Source organism: Protopterus annectens, chromosome 14.part0, assembly GCF_019279795.1.
Source record: "Protopterus annectens isolate FY-2018-M chromosome 14.part0, PAN1.0, whole genome shotgun sequence".
Lineage (NCBI taxonomy): Eukaryota > Metazoa > Chordata > Ceratodontiformes > Protopteridae > Protopterus > Protopterus annectens.
This window is the reverse complement of record NC_056748.1, coordinates 244,893,917-244,909,154: the sequence shown is the minus strand read 5'-3', so window position 1 is coordinate 244,909,154 and position 15,238 is coordinate 244,893,917. Positions and strand designations below refer to the sequence as shown.

Here is a 15,238-nt window from a genome sequence, read left to right as displayed (position 1 = left end):
GAAGTCATTAAATAATGATAGTGATTTAAAGTTCAAGCTTCATATCCTTCGGAAAAAGCACGCTAACAAAAATTCTTGTTCCAGCAACTTTCTAAGTTTCAAAGTCATGCATCTGGAGCGTTTCTCCCTGGGCCTCCGCTGAAAATTGGCTTTGTTCCAAGTCGGACTTTCCCTGTAAAGAAATAATAAATAAATAAATAAAAATAAGAACAATATTTAAAACCTGTCGCTATTTGTGGACCTTTGCCCCCCCCCCCCATTTAATTCGGTTTTGTCCAGATTTCTTGCATTAAGAGGTTATAAAGTATGTCAGCAGGAAAAATAAAAAACATTAGGAGAGATTATTTTTTCCCCATTGCTTCTGTGCAAGCTTGGGAACATAAGTCCCATACGTATACTCAGTACATAAGTAAACAAGGAAGAATGCATTGGAACATTACAGCACCATTATTCAAAGAGATTATTTAAGAAAGCTAAGCAATCTCTTTCTTACATAATGTCATTGTATATTAGCAATAATCCACTCCTGTCTGTGGGTATATCAGGATTTACCTAGGCACAGCTGTGGATTATTCTTTAAGTATGTAAATTTGATTACCTCAAGCACTTACTTTAACACACTTCCTGGCCATGGCAGTGTTTTTAGTAGTGTTTATTAGCAGAATCTTGTAAACTCCAACATTCTAAATCAGAATTTGTCAGGGTGTCAGTTGTGTTCAAAGGTAAGTATTCCCAGATTAGCAATCTGTAATATCTGTCAAGGGATATTTAACAACAAAAAGAAATTAAACATGCAACTCCTGTTCAACTGCTGCCGGCTAACACCACTGAAAAGGCAAAATGAGAAGTTTAAAAGACTGAAAGCGTTTCCTGATAAAGTACTGATGATACTGATTTCAACTGCAGTGCCAGATCTTTAGAACTGTATGTAAAATAAGGTTTCTCATTCAACAGTTATATCACAACAATGTGGTATAAAGATTTTGATTTTTGATGCCGCTCATTTTAGGGATTCATGGATACTGGAAAGCAGTTGCATGACAGTTACGTGATAGCAGATTCTGCATTTATATTACTTCAGTACACTCATGGTTGTTTCAAAAAATGATTACAACACACTGGAAGAACACTGTTGGCTTGAATGATGTGTCTTTGATTTTCTCTGTGCTGAATGGCTAAAATAAATATTTCCCTGTTTGCTAATATATATATATATATATATATATATATATATATATATATATATATACACATTATGGTTTACTATCAAAATAATGAAATCACCTTATGATCCATCAGAATGTCAAAGGTGAAGGTGCAAAAAGGCAAAATTGCAAATGCAAATCCTGTCGACTTCGAGACGTCAACACGTACCTTGTGTTCGCAGTTTTGAGCATTGGTGTTGTGAATTGGATCACACTACACTGGGGATCTGGTAAATTATCCTTTTCCTCAATGTAGTGTGATCTTGGAGTTAGAATATATAATTAGCAGGGGGTGTGGAAGGTGCAGGGGGGCTTGCCCCCCTGCAAAACAGTAGAAATACGTTTGCATTTAAAACAGTGTATTTTATGGATGGTGAGTGATCCAGTAACTGTCGAATGTCGATTGTTGCCTCCCAAATGAATTGGCAGTTGGCTTGACGGTTTCTGTTGTTCGGGTTTGAGGATGTGAACACTCATGATTGAGCAGTTGGTATTTTGATAGTAAACCTATATATTTGTTATGTATGTATCTGCTATATACATATATATATATATATATATATATATATATATATATATATATATATATATACATATACATATACATACATACACATATTTGCCATCATGGAGACCACTTCCAGTGAATAACTCATTACATTTTCCATCCATAATAGTGTCTCTAACAAACTAAATTAAACAGATTTATGCCGGGGTGTTTGCACTTACCTAATACTTCACAAAGTTTTGTTTCTCGTACTCCATTTCAAATTAAAGCAGGTCATAGTTATATGGTATTATTGATTTGTTTATTACCTGCTGATGTTGCTTCCTTGATAACTCATTAACACGTGATCCAGGTCCATTAGTAGAACTGTCCTATCCTTTAGTCTGATCCATAAGGTATGTTTGACATCTGTACCATAACTGTCTTCTTACAGTCTTCATCATTGCCTGTAGTTCTCCATCATTATCAACAATCTGATAACCCTCCACCTCTGGGTTCCAGCTCCATTACAAGGTAATCCATGTCACAATAGCATCAGATCAGAGTATATTTCCACAAACTTCCACAGTTTATGTAATTTTCTATCAAGCTAGCTATCATTTATACACCTGGCCCTGTATTTCACATATCCATTATCCCCAGTTTAACTCCTAACCTTTCTCTCTCTCGCAGCTCTACAATCCAGCATTCACTTTTTTTTAATTTTACTTTCTGTCTCTGCATCTCATACCTCACCGTTCAACTTACTCTCTCTGTCTCATATTACCCAGCTTCAAAACTTAGATAAATAACTCAATGGTTGCTTACAATCTATAACATGTTTAAAAAGTAGGTTACACATGACTTCAGAACAAATTGAGTGCATTAGCAATGTGCTCAGACATTTTAGAATGTATAAAATGCAAGTTACCTTTTCACAGACAATATTTAGTAACATGAAATAGTTATACATATTTCAGTAGCCATGAATTTAAAGTATTCACTATCTTGTATGCTATGGCGTAGTCATAAAATGATTTATTAAATCATAAATCCTGTTTAATTTTTACAAAGAATTATGTATTTTCTCAACAAAGGTAAATATGTAGCTCTTTCTTTAAGAATACATTATTTGGCACTGCAGTAACTGGAGTTAAGCACTCATGGAATATCATAAAGACTGAAGCTTAAGCAGTGAGTCAGTTGTTTTCAATAGAAAAAGCTAATAACTGAAGAGTTTGCCAGACTTTTAACTAGATACTGCTGCTGTGGGGACTGCTCAAAAGTGAAGAGTGTATTAGCTATCAATAAGCTTTTGTAAAAAGATAGATTGCAATTAGACATACTCCAAATGAGTTTCTCATCCCATGAACTCTGAATATATATATATATATATATATATATATATATATATATGGTCCAGGGTATTGTAAGGCAATAATACCTTCAAAAGGAGCATTTATATAGCATGAAAGAACATTAATGAAGTGTTTATTAAGATGGTAATGAACAACAGAGGTTTGCAGCAATATAAGGTCTGTAATGGCCTTATGTCATAGTTTGAAGTGGTTTCATTATAGCTTGTATTGCTGAATATATGCACTTTTAAGCATCTGTTACTGTATATAAAAAATGTTGTCATCCTCAGATTATGAAAAGAATCAATCTACTTCATTAAGTCTTTATGTGCATCTTCTCTAGAAACGAGTGGGTTGTGGAAATAAATGAGCAAAAACCTTTTCTGATTCATCAGTTGTTTGGTCATACATCCCAATGATGTGGTTCAGATTTCTATCCCCATCAGTATTATGAACATTATTTTTTCTTGGAAAGAGCACTTTCTTCCTACATACACCGAGTTTGTAAACTATTATGGTAAACATTGTTAATCAGATTACTTTTTCCTTATTTGCTATACACTGTTTACATTATTTTTTATTTTTATTTTCAGTGCCCATAATCCCTAGTTACCTCTATAGTCTCCAACACAGTAAGCAGCCAGCAGAAATCCAAACAGCCAAGCCAAAGACAGAGTCATCATCTTCTAGAAGTTTCCAAACAATATTTTCCTTCTACGACAACTCAACTATGACAACAGAAAATATCTCTGAGCCCTCTGTACAAGACAATTCGCAGTCATATTATACTACCACTGTTCATACGATAGTGAATGTGACTGATGCAGATTCCGACTGCCCAAAGAAAGACAGCAGCCTTCTGAATGAAAATGTTCAAGTTGGTCTGATGTTTGCTTCAAAGGCAACTGTACAGTTAATAACAAATCCTTTCATAGGACCAATGACAAACAGGTATGTATAGTTCACTAAAATCATTCTTTGTTTCACTAATAAGGCACTTTGAATTAAGAAAATGTAAAAGTTTCTTAGTGGAAATGAGTGAATTAAGACAAAGTAAAGGTTTCTTAGCGGAAATGAGTGAAAATCTAAACGTTTCTTAGTAGAAATGAGTCACCATACTCCTTAACTACAACAGAAATGTAATGCTGACTATTGTAAATAATGAATTTATTTTACTGCATACACAAAGGTGTGATAGTTAAACCCTTAGACAAAGGCAAAATATATAAGCAGTGCAGCAGAATGTGTTTCTTTTGCCCCACAATTTAGTTAACTTAAAAGCATTTTTTCATTAATTTTGCACAAAATAATTTTGATATAATTTTAGTTTTCTTTGTATAACAAAATGTTGAAGCCATTCAGGTGGTACAGATATTTTGCCAGTTTCATTAGGTCAGACAGAATTAGTATCATGAAGTATGAATTAATTAATTAATTAATCAATCAATCATCTATTAAGTGCAGCATTCCTGTCATTGATGGAGTATTACATTATTGCTGGTTAACACTTACAATTTGGTATCATTAGTAATAGATAATATTGTTCTCAAAAAAAGATTTGGAGTAACAGCTGTTCACTATAGGTCTATAAACTATTGTGTATGTTTATCACTTTCACAGGAGTCCACTTATACTGTAAATACAGATAGCTTTGTTGAGACTTTTGTTGGAATAGGAGAGGACCCAAAATGTCTTTTGAAGTTATCAACTGTCTTTTGAAGATACTAACTTTTCTCTACTTCTAGAATGTATGTCATTATTGCACATCCATTTCTACTTGTGCAGCAGTCTACCTGACTTGTTTCTTTATGGAGTTTAACCTGTACCCCCCCCCCCCCAAGGCATTTTGTTCTCTGTCTTTCCTAAGCTCACGATTAGCAATCTGAGAAGGAAATATTGTTACATAAAATTTTGCACAGTTTACTAGAAAACTTCTCTCCATTACACTATACTGTATGTGGGTGTAACTTAAATGACTCTGCTCATTTGGCTGAAAAATGTGAATGTAAAAAAACAGAGAATGTAAAATGAGTGATTTATCATTTGTTTGAATCACATATGGTTGAAAGTTTTATATACTGAGTGCATGTTTGAACGGAGGGGTAATGGTTATGCAGATGTGCAAGAATGTGTTATTGCAGTTGGTGTGTATGTACAAGTGTTTGTGAATTATGATTAAAATAAGGATTATGTAGAACGCTTGATTCAGTGTTGCACATATTTGGTGCTATATGTGTGTTCTGTGATCTTTTGTCGTTGGTGCAGTACTGTTAATGACAGAGTTTTTAGTAATGTAATGTATAGGGTTAGGATAAGGGCAGGGGTAGGGTTAGGGTTAGAGCTCATGAGTAAGGTGATGCACAGGGAGACAAAGGTTAAAACAAATACAGGAAATAATCATGACGTTAAAAAGTGGAAATGTATAGAACTTTCTGACATATATACAGTTGAATTGGTAAAATTTTATAGTTTTCAGTGATAATGTGGTTATGCGTATACAGACAAGTTAATATAATATTTCTTTTTTTCTTGGTTCATAACATAACTGTCTACTGTTAGAACATCAGCCATGTGCCAGAGCCTCTACCTGATCATTCTTTCCATCTTCCCTAATTCCTGTCCAACTTACCCCTTTGGGTTGAGCCCCACAGGTGGGGAAGATCTAGTATAACACACTAGGGGGGAGTGTATTGTCAGGGTGTCCTGGTAGAGCACAAAGCTGGATAACCTTTTTGGTACCCTAACCACCCATGCCATACACTTCCCTTTGGTCATTAGCTAGGATACATCTCAGGGCAAATATCCTTGGTCTACCTCCATCAACTACTGTTAATCCTTGGCTGTAAACCCTACCTCCCTTCCTCACCTTAGGGTGGGTGAACTGCAGAAATACCATTCTGCTCTATACAACCAGCCCATGCCTTAGGGATCGGAATTACCAAATAAGCGTGAGTTGCTAAGTTCATAGTCAAGGCTCCGCCATCTAATCTGTGGAACCAGCCTAATACAGCATTTTAATATAGAAAATAAAAATGGTGAATCAACACAGAAAACAATTTATTAAAAACATAAAAACTTGAGTGCATTCGTGTAACTTTCTTACAAGACTTCATCTGTCTTATAAAGTCAAGTATAAATGGTAAACAAAAGCACTCTTTTTTATGTTTTTATGATTTAATAAATTATTTTCTGTCCAGTTATTTTTTCTTATTTTTTTTCCTTTATTTTTGTTTTGTTTTTTATTTGTTTTGAAGATGTGTGTTTTAGAAACCTTTTGGTTTTATTTTAATATAGCATTTCAATTGCAGGTAAGAAAGTATAACATAACTCATATTAACCATTCTTTTTCCCATATAGATCATTCTTTATTAAATGTATGATATCTAATGAGATTGTGCCAGTATGTTTAGCTATTGTCATTGTTACATGTGCAGCTGAATTCTTTTTTTTATCTGAAAGCTTTACATGTTTTGGAGTTTCTTATTTCAGGAGATAAAAGTATAAATTGCAATGGCTTACTTATTGTAAATGACAAACTACCTCCTGTTCTGTTTCCAGATACTGCAATACATAGCTATACCTCTTAAAAACTCAAATTAAACAGTGAACAACTAAGGATAAATCAAGTATGATCACATCTGAAAAACAGGAACAGGACAGTAGAGTAGCAGAAATCACTACTTTATCAAGTAATGATAACAAAAAATTGTTACCATGTGCAACAAAATCACATGAGTATTCAAGAAAATCTGATAACATTTAGAGATTCAGAACTTCATCCTACTATAAAACATTATTTTTGGAATCATAGTATAAGCCATAAATGGCAGGATTTAAAAGTTATACTGGCACTGACTAGCTCTATGGTGGCAGTGGTTATAGAGGCATGAGATATTAGGGGGCTGGTTCAAGGATATACAAATAGTGCCGAGACAAGAACAACATGGTGTTGGCATTGTAATATTAGTAAATTAGCCAGAAAATGTCCATTTAATAATGTAAGATATTGATTTAAAAATCATGATAGTAGAAATATGTAATGTAAAAGGTCATAAGGAGTTATCATTAATTGTATGTTATCACAGCCTATCCATGCACATTATATGTTTTTAGGAAATTCTGGATTGTTGATCAGCATTAATGGAGATTTTACCTATTATTTATGTGTGTCTGGAGTGCCTTCTGTGTGGAGTCTGCATGTCCTCCCTGCAGTCGAGTGGTCTCCGAAAGACATGTGTGAATGGGCATGCCTTCGCTGAAGGTTGGGTGTTGGGCTGGCAACTCGGCACCATAAAAATCAACTGCCATTCATTAGTGGACCGGAGTTCTGCTGTGGCGACCCCTAACCGGGAAAATCCGAAAAGACAAACAAACATTTGTGTGTGTATGTATGTATTTATTATTTTTTTTACTATACAAAACTATCCTAAAACTAGTTGGATGAATTTTTCTGCTTCATCTTGGTATGAACAAGATTTTTGGATATACTAACTATAAATGGAATACAACAGTTAGTAACTAAATCAACTGTAATAATGGTAAACAGGGCTTGACTGCAATGAATTCCACAGTTTAATATCGGGGGTCTGTGTTGTAGATTTACTAGGAGCCTTGACCATAATGCATCTATCTTTTCATTTAATTGTGCATCTAAAGTACAGAACACAAACAAAAGGTACAACTACAATAAGGTAGAATATTCTTAGATTTGAGAACAGCTGGGTAACATAAAATGAAAAAAATGTCTATGCTACACAAGCTAGTACTTTTGGTGATTAAACAATGCAAAAAAACTGTTTAACTGAAAAGAAAAATATGTAAACTGTTATATTTGTGGAGTGACAAACTGAAATGATTGTATGTGAAAAAAGTGTGCTTTTCAAATGTATAAGAAATTTCCTAACAATAGAAATGAAGCAATGTTAAATATAATATCTAACTGTTTACAGATCCAAGTTAAAAAAGAGAAGGCAAAATATTAGAAATGGCCTGCTTGTAATTCTAACAATTAAAAAAATACTTCAAACGTATAAACTGTCAATCACTGGATAGTTATAATGTAGGGCCACTGGTAGTGGGGAGCACCATAATAGCTAAATCAAATTAAATAGCAGTGGCCTTGAATATATTTTTCACAAGTATTAGCAGGTCAAAGAGTATACAAGATAATACTGTTCATTGTAGCATTGTTTAAGAACACCTCTTGTCCATATATAACACTGCAGATTTATTTGTACTTTTCTCAATATTGTTTACACTGTATTGCTCTTATCTGGTGTGGTTGTAGTCACATGGGATGTGTCTGCAGTTGGACCAGTGAGTTCAGTGCACTACCCCAGTAACAAACATAAATAAATACAAAGTAAATAAATAAAATAGTTCAGTGGGACCATATGGTATCCCTGCAGTTGTGCTGAAAAATCTGAGGAGGATTTACTGCCACTGTTGTCAAATATATATTTAACAGGGTAGTGAAGTCTGGATTTGATCCAAGTGAATGAAAACCATCAACATTTAAGGAAGGTATCATCACTGATATGGATAACTAGGCTAGTAAGCATAATCTCTTTCTTATGCAAATGTTTTGAAGAATGTATTGTAGACCTTATTATTGAAACCAGGACATATGCTATGGACACTGATATTGTTCAACATGGGTTTATCAAAGGAAGATCTAATTAAGCTGAATTCTGTGATTTTGTAACCATGGCTAAAACTTTATGCTGAACTGGATGACATGTATATTTGGATTTAGTAAAAGCTTGTGACACTTTACCATATATTTTCATTTATAATGCTCTCCTTTGCAATGCAGTGAATTCATATATTTCATATTGAATTATCAACTGTTTAATTAGTACAACACAACTTGTGGTACTCCAAGGAATGCACACAACTAGGAATGCACTCAACTAGGCTTTTAGTGCAGAAGTTCCACATGTCTCAGTTTTGTCCCCTATACTCTAAATTTGGTATTCACAGAATTGTCAAGGTATTATTTTATGCTGGATCAGCAAATAAACTGATATTTACAGGTTTGTAATTGTAATAGGTTCTGATGGTGATATAATGAATTAAATAACTACCTATGTATGGTTACAACTTGGGCAGAATGGACTGGTTTAATATTCAGTGCAGGGGAGTGCAAGTTAATGACTTTAACAATTAAAATATTTGAAGACAAGTAAAACTACAAAACCAAGCAGTAGAAGAGATTACACAATATAAAGATTTGGTGGTAACCATAACCTCCAAATTAGCAACTGTTGGGTATGTCACTGAGTTGAGCATAACCAGAAAAAATGAAGAAACAGAACATTTATCCCAGGACTGCTCCTTGTATTACTAATGGACAGAGACAGATCCTACATGCTTTATCCCATGCTTTATCCCATGTAGGGATCCCCCTCAAATTATCTATGGCATGATCCCAGTTATACTCACTAGGGATAATAGATAATTATTGACCATGGGGATGGGTAACACCAATCTAACAACACATGAGATAGGCTAATTCAAGCACCAAAAGGGAAACTGGCCAAGCTTAAAATGGCTCACAAGGGCAACTAGCCTTGTACTTGACTATGAACCTGTAATTCATTAAAACAAGCTGGCATACTATTTAAGAGTATCACTATGAATTACACAGATATATTAGTTGAACTGTATAAAATCTTTGTTAGACTTATATTGGAATATAAATCTATCTTCTATAATTATATTCAGGGCAGATAATGTGGAAATGGTCAGAGAAAATTGCAGGACACATTCCCTTTCCTAAGTCAATGAAATATTATGATAGATGCAAAAAAGTGAATCTGTTCACTACAGAATATATATTCATGGAAATGTTTTGCTGGTCTATAGAATATGCAATGACAAAGGTTTACGAACAAAACTTGACTTATTACCAAAACATTCAGATATAAGGGTGCTAATTCTGTCATCAAACTGATTAATTCCTATAAGAGGGATTCATATATTACATAAATTGTGAAATTAACTGTGGAATATATTACCATACCACATAAAAGTGTCAGAGAATATCAATCAATTTAAAAAATTTAGATGAAAGTATTTGATGTCATCTTAATGGAGTCAGTGTTCCCAAATGGCCTATGTACTCGTACAGTTAACTTATGAACAATTCCAACCAGCAGGTGTTAAATATGGTAAAGGATCTTTCTAAAATGATTTGATTTCATTTTAGTCAATGTTGTGTAAAAGTGCTTGATCCGTTGTGCTGCATAGTACATACGAGATGGTTCTGATCCATTGTGCTGCATAAGTACATATGAGATGGTTCTTTGAAGTTTGTTCCTAGGATATTTATTTGTTTGTCTTGCTTTAGGTAAGGCAGTAATGTCCTCTGGAATGAGATATTATCATAAGACAACACATTTTGTTTGTTGTAGCCTTTAAATACTTTGTGTTTTGGGAGGTGTTTAGTACAAGTATTTGGAGATGATACTAAAGTTTGTAGATAAGCATGTCAAACCATATGGCTCTTCAGGCTTCAATGGATAGTGTACTTGTGAGGTTATATGCATATATGCATGTTTTACCTGTTGTAGGGCCTTGGTTGCTACCTACTCTGTTTTTTTTTTTTTTTTTTTTTTTGCTTTGTTTTGTTTTTGGGGGGAGTGGTTATTTTATTCTGGTCTAACACTGATCTTAACTTCTTTTGTTAACTAACAAGTGATAGTGTCAGATTAACTGAAAGTAACTTTTTCATTTTGTGGTGTTAACCAAATAACATAAATTGTGATGGGTTGTCTGATGAAGTGGTGTTTTACCATGAAAGCGCTCACCTTAATAAACTTTTAATGTTTTACCTGAGTTGGTTGTATTCAATATTTTGAGTTACTATTCTGTCTGTAGGAACACCACATTGGCATGTTATATATGATTTTATTATTTGTTCCTTCTTTGGAGTTTCCTGGTTTCTGCTGTTTTTACTGTACTATTCTATACTTGTATATGTGTATATCCACACACACACACACACACACAGATATATATATATATATATATATATATATACATACATATATATTACTCCTATTACCTCATTTTTTTCCATATTGTTGTAGCTATGGTTTGTTGCACAACAGATTACTGTAGTAGTTTTGTGGCTTTTTTGAACCAATGTTGGTTGTTTACTAGTAAGTAATTTAATCATATGTAAACTATAATTTGAATATTTGTTTTTCAATTACTCTTGTTGACACCAATATGTTTGCAAGTGGCTTATGCTCTGAAAGTTGACTGGCTGAATTTGTTGTATGGATTAAAATTGCATGCCCGTGCTTTCGGCTACAAAGAGTGTTTCTATGGACATTTTCTTTTGTTTGCATATGTGTTTAAGTGACTTTCTAATGTATACACTGGACTGCTTTTTGATGAATTTGTGCTGGAGTTGCTCAGGTCTGAGATTTTAACACAGTCCACATTTTCAAGTAAGCTTTTGACTTCACTTGTTAGTGCTCAGAAGTAAAATTTTGTGAACTTCAGATGATGTTTATATGCTTGTGTTGTTTGTAGTAAATAAGAGTTCGTGTAGTTGGCAGAGTCATAGGTAGTTACTAGGCATGCAGTCCATGACACCATTTAGTAACCTATTCCAATTTCCCAGTTACTCCAGGGCACTGTTTGGTTAAGTGACTTGCTCAAAGTCACATAATAGGCAAATGTAGGCTAAGGGACTCAAACCCTGCACTGCAGAAAACAGCTCATTAACAACTTGTAGCCTTAATCCACTGCACTAAATGCCAGAGAAAATGTTTGAGCTCACAGGTCTCAAATTGACATACCTATTCTTATAAGCAGCGTGATATGTAGTCCGTGGAACAGTCTAGAGTTTTACAAAATGTTTTCAGTCCTACATCTATTCTCATTTGTTTTAGAGACTTCCAGTAATGTTTGGGATGTGTTAATTGCCCCAGAGTAGATTTCTTATTTTGTTAAATTTGATCTTGCTTGTTAATGTTCTACACCTGGACATGAATTGTTTAAACATATTTAGTTTATCAGTATTGTTGGGATCAGATCTCTATTTATGACATGCTCTCTTTCCTTCCTTTGGCTTTTAATCTTTAGGTTAACCTTTGTGCAGTGATGTTGTTTTTATTCTTATTTGTCTTTGTGGCTAAAATCTATTTTGATCTGTATATTAGAATCCCAGCACATCCTCGCAAGATGTTTGGGTTTTCTGGGCCTATTTAGACACCATCCAAGCCATATGACTCAACTTTCCACCAAGTAGTAACCACTGGAGATATCAACTTTTTTCTTGACATGGCACAGGTTACCCCTGAAAAGGGACATTTGTGTCCAGTGATTTTACACTTATGAATATCACTGTTAAACTTAGATAACGAATGATTCATTTTATGTATTTGTTAACAGGAATGGCAAATAGACTAGCTAGAAGAACTGGAAAGCAGCATTCTGAATGGTGTTTACACTGTGCCATAAGTAATTGCACCATTGGGCTTGGTAAGCAATGAGGCAGTGCTTCAGAGGATATGTTCCCCCTGCTTCTAGGGCAGTCATACCTGCTTGGCCATCTCATATACCCAGTCCATTAAGCATTCTAAGCTCTGGTTTCTACCAGGGCTAAACCATCCCATTCTCATAAAACACATTTGTGGGACAGCAACTTTATAAAATCAGTATGGAATTTACCATTACTTAAAGTGCTTAGTGCAAAGGTAATAAGAAAACTTTTTACCATGGGTGCTTTGTATTCTGTATGTAATGTGTCAAAGTGTTACAGCACTGTTGTCACTGTAAGTGAAATTCTTAAAAATCTGTTATTCGAGAATGGGCTAATATTTCAAAGAAATCCTTTAAATGACTATGATATCCAGAAAAATAAGAGTAAAATAGTATCCAGCCATGAAGTATTATGGTAGGCAAGATAAATATTTATTTATTTATCCTTTGTGGATTGGGCTAGTCCCTCTAGGCTAGTAGCATCTTTTCAGGGGAGACCTAAGGCGGTCTTTATACCACTAGGGAGAATTTGGCCAGGACATCAAGGAACATCCCCTATTTCAACATTGCTGCAAGTGTAACCCATTTTGGAGGAGCACTTCCTGTTTCCCTTCCAGGTGCAAAGAAATGGAGGAGGAAGAAAATATTGAGACCAGAGAATGTGTGCAGGATTCTGACTAAATGTTTTGAGAAAATCTGTTTGGAGAGGAGTCAGCAAATGATGGCTGTATAATTACACCCCTCTAGTTTGGAGGGTTGCAGGATGATTTACTTAAAGAGACGGGGGTGCAGAGTGAGCAAATATGAAGTAGATGTTTCCAAATACAAAAGGAGAATGCAAAGACAATCCTGAAGAATATTATTTATTATTTTTATTTTACATTTATTTACCAGGAACATCCAACTGGACACTAGTCCTTTTTCAGTGGAGGCCTGGGGAGAAAAGCTCCACATAAAAACATATGAGAATACATATTTTGAAAAGCAGTATAGACATAGAAAAGTATCCTGTGTACATATTAATGAGATATATGAAGGTCTTATGTCACGGAAGGGTATGTACATAACAGGATTTTAAAGTTTTTTACATAGTCAGCCATGAGAATGTACAAAACTGTAAAATGCATGAGTAACATAGAAACATAACATATAACATATAGATAACATACTAATATAATAACATAGATTAAAAACATAGTTCTATTGACAATGTTAAAGTAGATTGTTTTTGTGAAGGAAGTGAATTAAACCAGATAGTAACATTTATACAAGGAAAAAGGAGAAATGGGTATTACCCATTTCTAGATTAAGACATTGGATGTTATATACAGGGACTAATTATTGGTCAGAATTAGTGTTTTTTAGGCTAAGAGAAAGGAAAACTATTATCCTGGAGTGGTGCATGAGCATAGCCTTGTAGTAGATAGGTGAGTTTTTTATTGTTTTTTTTTAAGTTGCTAAACTGATAGTATAAGTGATATTATAAGGCAGTGTATTCCAGGTTTTAGCTTTATAGTTTGAGTAGATGGAGTCTCCAGCAGTATTATTGGCTTTGGTTACATTTATTAGGGGGCTGTTGCTTGAGCAAAGGTCCCTCCTGCTGGAGTATGGATGCAGTAGATTTTGGAGGAATAGTGGTGAGATGGAAAAGAAAACATATACAGAGAAAGTAAAAGAAGACAAAAGTGGAGTAGCAGAAAAGAAGGCAGAAGAAAATGAAAAACAAAAGTACATGGTAAAGATCCAAAGTAAAGAAGACAAAGAAATGGACAGATATGAAGTATAGGACAATTTAATAGCTCCTTTGGGTATAAAAGCACATGAGGTGAGATCATTTATTCTTATTAACAAACAAATATTTTGTGACACTGTATCTGAGACTGTTTTTTTTTTAATGGAAATTTTTCTTGGAGAATATGAAAAAAAAAGAAAGATTGTAACTCATGGAATCTTTATATGTGATAAAGGCATTTGACAGGGAAACAAAAAAGAAGATTCCTGTACAATTTCAAACAGAGGTAAAAAGACAGACTTTGAAAGAACATTTGAAAACTTTATAAACTATATGTTTATGCAAAAGGTATAACAAAAAAAGGTTTATGGACTGGTAGCTGGGATTGTAATACTGTGTTAAAATAGAAAGAAATACATTATATACATATAATTAGCATGATAAATGTGGAGGGGAATAGAGGTGTTATGTTTTTCTTTTATGGAAAAAAAGGACATTTGGTAAATAACTTTGACAAAAGAAAATGTTATATTTGTGGAGAAATGGGACATGATGCAAACAATGTGACCTGACATGTTATAAATGTAACAAAACTGGACATTTATGGACAAATTGCAAAAATCAAAATAAGAGCAAGGGGGGAAAAGAAAGAGAATAAAATTAACAAAGAGAAGGAATTTTAGACGTAGTAGACATAGAAGAAAAATTAGATGAGAAAAAATAAAACACAGAAGAAGGTTCTTAAATAAGTGATAAAGAAGATATAAATTGGGAGGTAATAAAAGAAAAAAATAATCCTATTGGTAAAAGGGTAAAAGAAAAAGAAAATTTAATGGAAGAAGTCCAAAAGAAAAAGAAAAAAAGAAAATGGATGAAAAATAATATATACAGTTAATGATTGGGGGTTGGTATAATGGTTAAGGTGTCTGTATCACAAACACAAGGTAAACATTTTGAT

At 33.9% G+C, this 15,238-nt stretch overlaps 1 protein-coding gene across 1 annotated transcript in view; it reads left to right on the top strand.

The window, feature by feature from the left end:
- The window catches only part of SLC18A2 (solute carrier family 18 member A2), a gene marked incomplete in the record, with an annotated part of 947,305 nt that overhangs the window by 301,057 nt on the left and 631,010 nt on the right, over positions 1-15,238 (top strand). Inside the window, 1 exon segment of the mRNA XM_044055965.1 lies at positions 3,644-4,001. Coding sequence (XP_043911900.1) covers positions 3,644-4,001 — 358 coding nt within the window.